Here is a 12659-nt window from a genome sequence, read left to right as displayed (position 1 = left end):
GGGCACCTGGTGAGGGCGGGGCTGTGCCCGCGCTACCACTGGAGGAGGGCTGGGCACAAATTCGCTCATGGGCAACTGAGCGGCTGGCCAAGTGCAGCCCTGGGCTTTTAGGGAGCCACTGGGCCAGATGGAAATGCCCACTGGGGCCTTTACAGCAGACTCCAGGGAAGGCCTGTAATTGGGTAGGAGAAGGATGTTTGGGAGGAAGGCCAGGTTCTAGAAGGATGATGTAGATGGATGATGCTGTGGGGCATGGCCAAGTGAGAGTAATACAAGATAATCATGTCCATGACACCCTGCAGTTTACAAAGAGCTTTTGCTTTCTTTAGCATGGGTAATCCTCACATCAACCTTTCTTCAGGGACACAAGCACAGAGACAAGAAGTAACTGCCCAGAGTCACAGAGGCAGAAAACCAGGCCTGGAGCCTAGCTCCTCTCATCTAGCAGTCTGTCTACCACAGCACAGCTGCCTGCCTTCACGGGAATAGCCCCAACAGAGAACGGGTTACACCTCCCGGAGCCCCCAGGGCAGCCCTTGATCAAGGGAGCACTGTGGTGACGCTGGTGAGCACCACGTGCTCGGAGACTTTGGAGACGGAGCACCGGCTCTGCAAGGACGAGGACTTGTGGCTGGCAGAGGAGCGAGGGCTGGGAGCCTTCAGAGAGCCGCAGGGGCCCAGACCCGGCAGGCAGCAGGAGAAGGCAGCCTTAAACTGCTCCCGGAACTTGCCTTGGTTGGGAGACAAAGAGCCATGAGGAGACACTGCAGGCAGGGACCTTGGGCCCAGGGACACCCACCCAAATCCAGCCAAACTGCCTGTGAGGGGGCGAGGGATGGAGGGAGGGTAGAGCTAAGGCAGAGAGAGCCCCAAGGCGACCTCGCTGCCAGGCAGAGCAAGGACAGAGGCCCCAGAGCAGGTTCCCAAAGAGAAATGCAATTTTCGTCTGATTCCTTGGCTGCTCTCTGGCTCAGAACCTGGCCCAAAACGTGGTGTCTGGCTCAGGGGCCTTAGGTCACCTCTGCCCATCTTGACCTGTATGCAGAGGGGCGCTGGTGGCTTTCCCCACCTCACCTGTCATAACGAAAACAGCAGCAGCCTTGCTCACGGTGTTCACACTGCTAGGCACTGTGCTGGGTGTCTCAGCCTCTGTCCCCCCAGATCATCCAACACCCTGAGAGGCTGGAGTCCTTTATCCTGACTTCACAGATGAGACTCACAGAGGCTCAGTGGCTTGCCCAAGGTCACCCAGCCAGACATTGAACTTGGTTCTCAATCTAAATCCCTTGCTCTTAACGAGGAGGATGGGGTGGGGAGGGAGAGACTGCCACAACCCCCTTGTTCAGCCACAGCGTTCCGGGGGAACAGCCTTTGTCTGGAATTGAAACCTCTGAACATGTTTTATCATCCTGCCAGACCCCTCGGTGCCCAGCACATAGCAGACAAAACAAAGGAATGAGCGGCAAGAAATTCCGCTGACATTTTCTCTGCTGCAAAGCGCATCCCTTCTCGTGTTCTCATCCCTTCCTCCTCTGAGCTGGGAACCAGCCAGCCAGCCAGCCTTTGTCAACTCTCACTGAGGGTTATAATATTAGCCCCTAACCCCTTCGTCTTTAGCCTTTTAACCTTTTCTCAAAGATTGCTTGTGTCCAGGCTTGAGCGCTCAGCTCAGCAGAAGTGTGACTCACTAGAACTCTGATTTGGGAGCAGTTTTCATCTGATTCCTTGTCTGTACCCCAAAGTCAGAGGTCTGGTGAGCCACACTTCTGCCGAGCTGAGTCTGAGGAGCTGGGGCATTACCACCCTGAGATGGTAGAGGGGCGTATGGTCCAGAGGGAAGAGGAGGCCTGGAGGTATGGGGGTGCCTGGGGACTGGTATGGGGACTTGCAGAGGGGAGAGGGCTGGTACTGGGGCAGGTGGACACAGGGCTAGTCCCCAAGAGTCTGGCCACTCTGCCAGTGTGTGTCTAGCTGGGCATGGGGAAGCCCTTTCCCAGCCCTGGGCTGCCTCTACTGGTGACCCTCCCTTATCCCTGGTCTATATCATCTGCAAAGCTGAATCCTGGATGCTGGTCAGCTTTCTTCGGCCACTGTTGGGATATGGTCTGTCTGTCACTCAGACCAAGGCCCCTGGGCGGGGCCAAGTCTTCCTTGGGAGTGGGGTTTCCCAGATCAGGGTCACAATCCCTAGATGGGAGCAGGTATATCCCTACCCCATCCCTTATTTGGGCGCTGGATTGAGATTGGGGGAATTGTTCATCCCGGGGGCTGGTGGCCGCCCACAACCTCTCTGCCTCCGCAGCCCACTCACCACTGAGGAAGTTGTAGATGATGGGGTTGGCAGCACTGTTGGCATACACCAGCCAGTGGGAGAAGGTGAAGCAGGCATAGACGGCCTCTCGGTCGCTGGCTTGGCGGAACATCCCAAACACCCTAGGGCCAGGGTCAAGGGCATCAGAAATGGTGTAGATGGGGAGGGGAGGGGTGTTGCTCACAGTGCTTGAGCTGCAAGGTGTAAAGCACAAGAGTTCCCACTGCCCACCATCCACCAAGCAGTCCTTTCCTGGGGTCTTGACCACAGTTTTTGGTTCCCAGGCAAAGAAAGGAGTGTGACCATGGGTGGGCCTGAGGAGAAGGACCAGGGTACATCCGCTCAGTCACTGTCTATCTCATCCCCCAGGGCTCCCCCTCCACTTTCTCACACATCCTCACAGCAACCTGATGAGGTGTAGACATCCGTTTTTCAGATATGGAAACTGAGGCTCAGAGAGGTAAAACAACATGCTTAGAAAGTGGCCAAGCACAAACTCAGACTGAGATTGTCTCATGTCAAATAACCCATGTTCTTTCCCTGCACCCTATGGCCCCTCACTGCGGTGCCCCTGGGCAGGTCACTTCACTTCTCTGGGCCTCAGCTGCCTCCTCAGAGATTGTTAAGATGATTGATGTCAAAGTGCTTCACAGAGAGGGCTCAGGGCTGTGGACGGCCTGGAACATTGAGTCTGGGGCACAGTGTACAGCGGGAGGGGAGCACACTCCTCCTGCGGACCAGCCCTGTGCTGGAGAACCAGCGGGGCTGTGGGTAATACTGCTGTTCATACAATCCTGCTGTACCTTGGACATGCCAAACTCCTGCCTCGAGATCTTTGCACTTGTTCCCTTTGTCTAGTGTGCTGTTTCTCCAGGTACCAGCAGGGCTTGGTCCCTCACTCCCTTCAAGCCTTTGTTCAAATGTCACCTCCTTAGAGAGGACTTAAAAAAAAAAACAAAAAAACCCAAAGAAAAACCGGAGTCCCTGGGCGGTGCAAAATGTGCTCAGTTGCTAACTAAAAGGTTGGAGATTCGAGACCACCCAGAGGCACCCCGAAAGAAAGCCCCGGGGATCTACTGAAAACTCTGCCATTGAAAACCCTGTGGAGCACAGCGCTACTCTGACACACACGGGTCACCAAGAGTTGGAGTCACCATGAGTTGGAGTCGACTCAGTGGCAGCTGGTTTCTACTGGTTATCTAAAACCAAAACCAAACAAAACCCAATGCCTGTCACTCTCTATTCTCTTTCTTGACTTTATTTTTCTTCATGGAAGTTATCACTGCCTGACATTATGGTAAATATTTATTTGTTTTTCTATTTATTTCCCTCCTCTCCCACTAGAATGTAATCTGCATGGAGGCAGGGACTCTGTCTTGTTCACCACTGTACTCTCTGCCCCCAGAATTTGACGACTGAGTGAATGAATGAATTCTTACGAGTACCCTAGGAACCAAGGACTTATTATTCCCATTTTACAGGCGAGAAAACTTGAGGTTCAGAGGCCCAGAGATGAGAAAAGTCCTGCCCCAAGGCCACACAGTGGATAAGTGGTGGAGCCAGGTCTTTCTCCAAAGCAGAGAGAGAGCTCCTTCCTCTGACCCCCAAGTTTCTTCCCAGGCCCCAGCCACTGCCCTCGTGCTCTCACCTCTTGAGGACATTGAGGACACTGATGGGCAGGTAGCAGAGAGCGAAGACCAGCAGCACCACCATCAGCATCTTGGCCGTCTTTCTCCGAGCACGCATCTGCTTCACCTCGGCCAGGAAGGCGCGTGCCCGGGGTGGGGGCTCTGTGCTCAGGCCCTGGCCCTGTTCCTCCAGCTGGTTTGAGGGCCTCTTCCAGTTCCGCACCAGGGCCGAGGTGGTGCCAGGGATCTGTCCAGCAGACAGAGACAGCAGCGCTGGGCAGGGCTCCTTGGGAGGGTCTCTCTTTTGCTGGGCCCTGCTCCAGAATGAACCCTAGGGTAGGGTGGGGATGGGTGAAGGGAACAAACCCTTGCAATAGGAAAAAACTGCTGTCATCAACTTGATTCCAACTCATAGCAACCCTATAAGACAGAGTAGAACTGCCCCATAGGGCTTCCGAGACTAATCTTTATGGAAACCATCTGCCACATCTTTCTCCTGTGGAGCAGTTGGTGGGTTCAAACTGCCAAACTTCCGGTTAGCAGCCAAGTGCTTAACCACCGTGCCACCAGGGCTCCTTTTGCAATATGGAGGAACCTAATACTCATGATAAAGACTGACGCTCGGGACTCGGGACTCGAGGGTTAACAATATCCTTTCATTCTCCGTTAGCTCCTTGTGAAATAGCCTCTTAACACTGTGGGGGAGATGTTATTGGCCCTTAGTTATAGCTGCGGCAGTTGAGACTCAGAGGGTGGGGGACCTGCTTAGGCCACACTGGTGATAGGAGACAACCCTTGACAAGGCCCCGTGCCACATCCTGGGGCCTGAACATCCTCTCAGCTGTCCATCCATCCTCCTTAAATCTCTGTCTCCATCTTTGCCGGTGTGATGGGGGTGGCCCATCCAGGCTATGGGGAGCCTGGGCACGAGTGAGCATGAGATGCATGGAGCAGCAGGAGATGGCCTGGGCCTCAGAGCATGGGTCCCTGCCTAGGTTGGTGCTTATAAGCCTAGGGAGGTTCTGGGCTCCTGGAGCAACCACAGACACCCTCAAAGCCTCTCCCACCATTGGACCCCCACATCACCCACAAGAGGGGCAAGGATCTAGAGCGCAGGAAACTTGGGGTCTAGGGCCAGCTCAGCCATTCATGAGCTGTGACTTTGGTCAGCACGCTTTTCATTTTCTGAGCCTCCGTTTCTCTGTCTGTTAGCTGGGAATAGCCAATTCTGCCTGGCTTGACTGTGGGCCTGTGAGGAGCAGATGGTCAGTTGTTTGGTGGACTGCTAGGCTGGCCAGCCAGAAAGGGCCTCATTGTACTGGGAATTCCTTGAAGGCAGGGCCGGGGTCTGAGCTAGTTTGTGTCTCCACCACCCACTGCCCTGTGTGGCCTGGGCATGGGTCATGCTGTCTGTGGAATGTAAGAAGCATCCCAGCATATAAGCATTCCCTCCGGAGCCTGGGAATGTTCAGGCTGCATCCTCTTGCTGCCCAGGCCCTGGCTCAGGACTCACTTCCGCTAGTGCCAAGGGCCTCTGAGCAACTCCCACCCACTCCCTCCAAAAGTAAAAACACAAAACCAAACCTCTGTGGGTTGGTTTGTAATGAAGCAAAAAGGCCCTGGAGCCAGAAAGGCTCTGCCACTCATTGGTTTTAGCAGGCTGGCTGCCCTCGCTCAGCACTGGTAACGTGGGTAACGTTGCCGCATTTGCTGGATAGTTGTGATTGTGTGCAAAGGGCCTAATTTGTCAGGCAACGCGGAGCTGCTGTCGTTATTACTGCTGCGGCACTAAATTGATCACTGGAATCCCACAGATCGGGGTTTTACTTCTTCTTACTTGCTGATGTCTTCTACTTGCTTGCTGAGTGATTTTAGGAAGTTGCTTTGCCTCTCTGGGTCTCAGCTTTCTCATACGGTAAATGGAGATAATAGTAGTAAGGAGATAACAGTAGGTACTTCAGAAGATTAAGAGGACGCAAGATTAGCAGGGTAAGACTGGTGCAATAAATGACAACTGCTAATAGTATAACGACGTTACTTACTATTTGGTTCCTGGTCGGGCACTAGTGCTTTCAGCCTTGACTTCTACATGTCCCTGGATCTTGCCTCTCTCTGCTTGTAGCCAGGATGGTATGTTCTGAGGGCAGGAGACTGTCTGCTTCCTTAGGCCAATGCCCACCATCCCCTCCCAGCCCAGACAGTGACACCAGAGTGGGTCTCACCTGGCGTCCCCAGAGCTTGCGGAAGATCTGGAAATAGGCCATGGCCATGAGGCCCAGCGGGGCCAGGTAGGTAACAATGAAGAAGCAACTGTGGTAGATCTTGGGGTAGAGGTCATCTGCAGGGACCAAGAGATGCACAGTTTGGGCCCAAACTGGGAGGCCCCAGCCTGACTTGGTTAGTAACGTACCCTGCCCTGGCTAGGGCCATAGCAAGGCTTGGGGGCACCTGGGCCACATACAGGAACCATGGCAGATTAGAGGCTCTGGAGTTGTCCAACCTGGGGGTGTCCATTCTGGAAGAACCCCTATAGATGTTACTCAGGAGGCACCCACTCCTGAGGTGGCCCTGGTAGATGCCTGCTCCAGAATGTCCATTATGAACACTTACCCTGGGGTGCACCTGGTAGATGCCCAGTCTAAGGTGTCTTCTTGGGAAATGCCCATCCTAGGGGTGCCCACCCTGGTGGTGCCCCCAGCTAGATGCCAACTCTAGAGATATACGCCCTGGAGGCACCCACCTCAGGGATGCCTGCCCAAGGCTCCCGCCATTACCTGCCCAGTGCTCGTCGCAGACAGAGAAGAGCCGGGTGCGGTTGGCTAGCTCAGGCAGCACACTGCTGCATTCCATGACGGCGGCCTGGGGCACCATGATGGCCAGCGACACAGCCCAGATGCCCAGGATGGAGCCACGGGCACGCCGGGCAGTGCTCTTGAACAACAGCGGGTGGCAGATGGCATACCAGCGGTCCAGGGCAATGAAGCTGAGAGTCAGCACTGCCACTGACACGGACACGGCCTGCCCCATGGGGACACAATGTCAGTCCTCTTGGAGGCCACCCAGAGACATGGGGATGGTGATGGAGAGGACTCACAGCCAGACACATGGGGCAGTGAGGTACAGTGCAAACCCCAACTCCACCATTCACTAACTGGGTGAATGTGAGCAAGTCATTCACCTTCTCTGAGCATCATTAGCAGGATGGGACTGCCTGGTGTGTTCTTGTGAGCTTAGATGAAATCGTGTATGGAAAATGCCCATCTGGAGTCTTGGCACATAACAAGTGCTCCCTACTAGAACTAATAGTGACTTAACGTTTATAGAACTTACTATGTGCTAGGTACTGTTCTTATTATCCTCACAACAACCCTACAGATGAGGAAACCCAGGCCCAGAAAAGTTAAGTAACTCGCCCAAGATGAATTCTCTCGCTTGTATTTCTTTATTCTCAGGGTCAATGGAGTTAATCAGTTGTATGGAAAACCTCAAAATGGGGAAATCCAAGAGGCATTTCTGTTTACTGTGGAATGTCATCCCTTCCCCAGAACTGTTAGGAAAAGGGGTCTCCATCTGGGAGGCAGAGATAAGCCTCAGCCAGAGGCGTGGGTATTGACTCCAGGGGTGCCCTCTGCCCTCTAAGGTACAGATACAGGGTCAAGGGATGCAACTGAGAAGCCATATTGGCCCCTGGTCTGCTCTCCCTCCGCCCCACTAACCCCATCTGGACTGGTCTTCACCACGTATCCAGACTCTGACTGCTGGGAGAGGGAAGACCAGGGCTGGGGAGGGCAGGGGAGAGGAGGGGAGGGGAGGAGAGAGAAGAGGAGGGGATGAGAAGGGAGAAAACTGTCTCCATTAGTTGTGTGCTGTCGAGTCGATTCCAACTCAGTGGCCCTATGAGACAGAGTAGAACTGCCCCACAGAGTTTCCCAGTCTGTAATATTTAGGGGTACAGATTACCAGGTCTTTTCTCCCCTGGAGCCACTGGGTGGGTTCGAACCATTGACCTGTTGGTTAGCAGCCCGAGTGCTTAACCAGTGTGCTACCAGGGCTCCTTCAGGCTCCCTCAAATCTGCTCCCTTGGGATTAGGGAGTTTGCCCAACACATGTGCGTGTGTTCACACATGGCCGTGCATCATATGTCTATGGGTGTGTTCAGAAGAGGACCTCTGTGTGAATATGTGGGCTGCGTCTGTCTCCTCCAAGGCCATGCCTGGGGGCCTCTCCTTGCTGGCAGTAGAAGATGACATGCAGAGGTCCTAAGCCATCGTGTTCTGTCTGAAAGACAATTCTCAGGGTCCCCGAGACCGTGGTTGTTGAGATCAGTGTGACAGGGTGGTGGTGAGGGGGGCCTGAGCAGAGCTCACCTGTAGATAGGGGATGACCTTGCAGAGGGCATGGCCGAAGAGCCAGGACTCAGTGATGTCTACTAGCAGGCTGGCTGGCAGGCAAATGGCTGTCACCAGCACATCTGCTAAGGACAGGTTGACGATGAAGTAGTTGGTGACAGTTCTCATGTGGTGGTTCCGCCACACCACCAGGCAGACTGCAGGGTGGAGCCAGAGACAGGGTTAAGGCAGGGATAGAGTCACACCCATTCTAGCTCTGTCCCATCAGTGAGCACTCCCCCCCCTCCCCAGGGAGCAAGGGGTAAGAAGGGGCAGGAGAGGCCCAGGGCCCCCCTCCAGTCCCTAGGGGAAGCTCACAGCACCACAGGGCTAGACCAGGACGTACCCAGCGTGTTGCCCACCAGGGCCACGAGGAACACAGCCACGTAGGCTGCGATGAGCACCCATTCGTACTGCTTGGGGTACAGATAATCGCGCCACAGGTAGCGCAGAAACTCGTCTTCGTAGTCAGGGGGCACGGGGGAAGGCTCTCCGCTACCAATGGGGACCCCTGTCTGGGCCCCTGGGGTGGTGGAGGGCTCCATGAGCTCAGGAGCCGCCGCGGAGGAGGGACATCCTGGGCTCTGCGATGGGAGGGAAGCCCGCGCCTGGCTTCAGCCCCTTCCCCTCAGGGGACCGGAGTCTGTGCCTAGGCCTTTGGGATCCCAGCCCTAAACCTGCTGAAGGAAGGAAGGGAACAGTAAGGAGTATGCCAGGCACTTGCATATCGCTTCCCTCTGATTTCTCGTATTCGTTTGGGTTAAGGGTAAGCCTGAGATCGGTGGAAGATTCAGGTTCCATTCCAATTCCACACACATTAGCTCTGCCGCCCTTGGGTGGCTTACCGAGCCTCTTCCCGCCTTCGTTTTCCTCGTCTGTCAAATGGAGCAATAACCGTACCTACCTCCCAGGGCGGCGACGAAGAGTACTGAGCTCTAATGCAGGCTAAGTACTTCACCCAGAACCTGGCATGGGGAGGGACCTCGCGGAAGTTGTGGGTTACCATTCTTAGGGAGCTGGCTTTGCCGACAAGGAGATGGAAGCTCAGAGAGGTTGAACCCCTTGCTCAAGGTCACAAAGCTACAAAGTCAGGTCCAAACCATAGATTTGGAAGGGAGAAGCCACCTTAATTGCAAATATTCTCTCCGAGTCCGTTCACAAGTCCGGATTTTTAGTTGAAAAAAGGTCAGGGGAGGTACAAACGACCCAGGCCCTGCCCGCCAGACTTGCTGGCTCCTCCCTCGTGGGGATTCTCCTGTCTCCCTCTCTGACACACACTCTCTCTCTCTCTCTCTCTCTTTCCGGATAGGGGGCGGAGAGGGACTGACGACCTCCCTGGGAGCTAGAGAAGTGCCCCTCGCCCAGCGGCCGGGTCCCTCAATCCCCCCTCCAGTTCCCCTTCAATGCCAGGGGCCGCGATGCGCCTCAGCGGCCGCCAGGGGTCCCTGGGCCGGCGCGCAGGCCGCTCTCTCCATTCATAAATCCGGCCTGGCTCCCCGCCCCTCTCTCCTGCCTCCCTCAGATACTCCCTTCCCTGACCCGGCAGGGATGACCCCCGGCGTGTGAGGGAGGGTGGTCGGTCCCTGGAGACCCCTGCGGGCAGGGAGACTGGACTGCTTCACACCCACCCCCACCGGGCCAGCGGACCCGCTCCCTAAGCGGGACATTCCTGCATCTGGGAACTGGAGGGGTTGCGGAGCAGGGAAGGGCGCTGGGGGTTCCAAGGAGCCTGCAGGTGGAGGGCAGCGCCAGCTGGGGACCCAGCCTCCCAGCGCCCACGTTATCCTCTGGTGACCCTTGGTTCCGCCGTCCGCCGCCGCGGGTTATTTGGAACCCCCACCCCCGGACTGGGGCCCCCAGCGTCCCTCACCTGTTGGCTCCGGGACCCCTGCGTCCTTGGCTGCTGGCCTCTGGCCCTTGCCCCCGGACTTCGCCTCCTGTCCCAATGGCTGGTCCCGGGGGGCCGGGGCAGGGGAGAGGGCCGGGCAGCCCCCGCCCAGGGCTGCGCTGCCTGGCTGAGCCTCTGGGCTGGGTGCGGGCTGTGGCCCCGGCGGGTGCGGGTTGTGGCTCCGGGGGGGTGCGGGCTGTGGCCCCGGTGGGTGCGGGCTGTGGCTCCAGGGGGGTGCGGGCTGTGGCTCCGGGGGGGTGCGGGCTGTGGCTCCGGCGGGCGGGGGCTCTGGCCGGCTGCGCGCCGGGGGCGAGGGCGGGCAGGAGGGAGGGGAGCCCCGGCCGGTCTCCGCTGCGTGTCTCCCAACCCAAGTCTGGGAGGGCGGAGGGAGGGACACTCGTTCCTGGTCGCCTCCCACTTCACACTTCCATCCCACCCATCTCCATTCAAGCGTCCATGCTTTCATTCATGCTATCCGCGTTCATTCCACATTCATGCCGCGGCAACTCCGCCTGCAGAGCGCACCTACTGTGTGCCGGCGAGCTGCGAAGCCGCGGAGGACCCCAGCGCAGGGTGGATCCCAGCTCTCCTCTCCTCTCCTCGCTGCCTCACCTCGCTGACGAGGATGATGGCACAGGTGGGTCACAGCCTCCAGCCGAGCTCCCGCTGCTGCTGGAGCAGCTCCCAGCGCTGCCGGAAGGCCCTGCTTGCCCAACTTGCAGTCGCCGATTCTGTCTGGCCCCAGTCCTTCTTTTTGCCATACCTACTTTTCCTCTCCCAAGACTGAGACAGAAGGTGGGGATGGGGCTAGCGGGGCTCATTAATTCAACAAATATTTTCTAAGCTGCCTCCCAACCCTATGTCAGGCCATGACCCATAATAATACAGCTGCTGTTTAAAAAGTCTGCCTGAGGCATTACCTCATTTAATCTTTGTATCAACCCCTTGAGTGGTGGTTACTGTTCCCATTTTACAGATGAGGACACTAGATTCCCATGGCTCAGTGACTTGCCCAAGGTCACTCCACAGAGGTAGAGCTAGGATTCAAGCCTGTGCTCCTCTGCAGATCTACTGGCTTCAATCACGAGACAGCAGCACCATGCCCTCTAAATGCTCCCAGGCTGGTTGGCAGGAGGCAGGTACATAACCAATGGTATAATGACAGCTGTGAGGGGGCGGTGGGGTCTCAGAGGGCTTGTGGATCCAGCCAGGGTGTCAGGACAAGCTTCCTGGAGCAGGTGCATCTGCTTTTCCCAGGAGACCTGGAGAATGAGAAGTTAGCCCAGCAGGGTGGGTTGTGATGGCAGAGGAGGAGGTAGGTAGGTAGGGTAGAGGAAGCAAGGAGTACAAAGGTAGAACCTTCTGGAAATCACAAGTAGGTGAAGGGTGGCCTCCCGGGCATCAGGCGGTCACCCTGGCCACCCCCTGCCTCAGGATAGAACCTTCCTAACATTACAGACCTCACCCTCTTCCCTCACCCTCTAACACTCTCCTTCCCTCCTGGGAAGTGAGGTGTAAGCTCCATCTTCCCCATTGTAGCCAAAGCTCTTTTCCACGAAGGAACTGGGAGTGTGCTGTTAGGCATAGGCCGGGTAGGAGGTGGACTGGGCGGGGGAGGGGTCCGGTGTCCCCCCCGCCCCGCCACACACACACACACACACACACACACACACCCCTCAGCAGAACAAATGTGCTGCCTCCCAGGAGGAAAGCCTTATGAGAAACCTAAGGCAGAACTTTGTCCTCGGGCAGGTACGGTATCCGCACAGTGGGTAATAGGTCCCCACATTGCCACAGTTCTGTCCTACCTGCCCCAGGCTGGAAGAGGTAGGGGAATGGATGAGGTGACTCAAGGGAGGAGTGGCTGGCCAGCGTGTGTGTGTGTGGACACATATCACCTGTGCATATGTGGGTGTGTTTCTCTGTATTCCAGTAAGGGCTGTGTGTGTCTGGGGAATCCAATGTGTGATTCTGTGTGTTTGGACTATGCCCAAGGATAGGTGACTTGCTCTGGGTTGATGACTGGGGGTGACCATGGGTGAGATGCGTCTGTATGTGTCCTAACGTGTCTCTGTATGTTGGCGTTTGTCTATGAGGCGTGTGTGTGTGTGTGTGTGTCTACATGTGCAACTAGCACTTGCCTCCCAGTGTGTTTCCCAGCGAGTGTGGGAATGTGAGTGTGGGCATGCCTTTGTGTCCATGGCTCCGTGAGTGTGTGTGTGCCCCCATGGCGATGACTCATCATCTCCCTCCCCATCCTAGAGCTGCCACTGTTTGCTCTGGGGGAGGGGCACAGAGGAGGGGGCTGCAGCACACAGGGGTTGGGAGGCAGACTGTGCAGGGACACGCAGACGTCAGCTACAGCAAACAAGGAGGTGATATGAAACGTACAGACCCTGAGTCTGCGTGGGCAGAAGGCACCAGCCGAACCCAGCAAGCCCAGG

The 12659-nt window shown here is 56.4% G+C and overlaps 1 protein-coding gene across 1 annotated transcript; it reads right to left on the bottom strand.

Annotated features, from left to right (window-relative positions):
- Positions 1-540: 540 nt before the first annotated feature.
- On the bottom strand, positions 541-8872 carry HCRTR1 (hypocretin receptor 1). The gene is made up of 7 exons (XM_049875918.1): positions 8674-8872; positions 8307-8485; positions 6714-6957; positions 6162-6277; positions 3960-4186; positions 2312-2433; positions 541-731 (listed from the first exon to the last, which is right to left on the bottom strand). Exons 1-7 carry the CDS (start codon positions 8870-8872, stop codon positions 541-543), a joined length of 1278 nt encoding a protein of 425 aa, XP_049731875.1.
- Between the last annotated feature and the right edge of the window lie 3787 nt (positions 8873-12659).

Source organism: Elephas maximus, chromosome 3, assembly GCF_024166365.1.
Source record: "Elephas maximus indicus isolate mEleMax1 chromosome 3, mEleMax1 primary haplotype, whole genome shotgun sequence".
Lineage (NCBI taxonomy): Eukaryota > Metazoa > Chordata > Mammalia > Proboscidea > Elephantidae > Elephas > Elephas maximus.
This window is presented reverse-complemented; position numbering and strand designations above follow the sequence as displayed.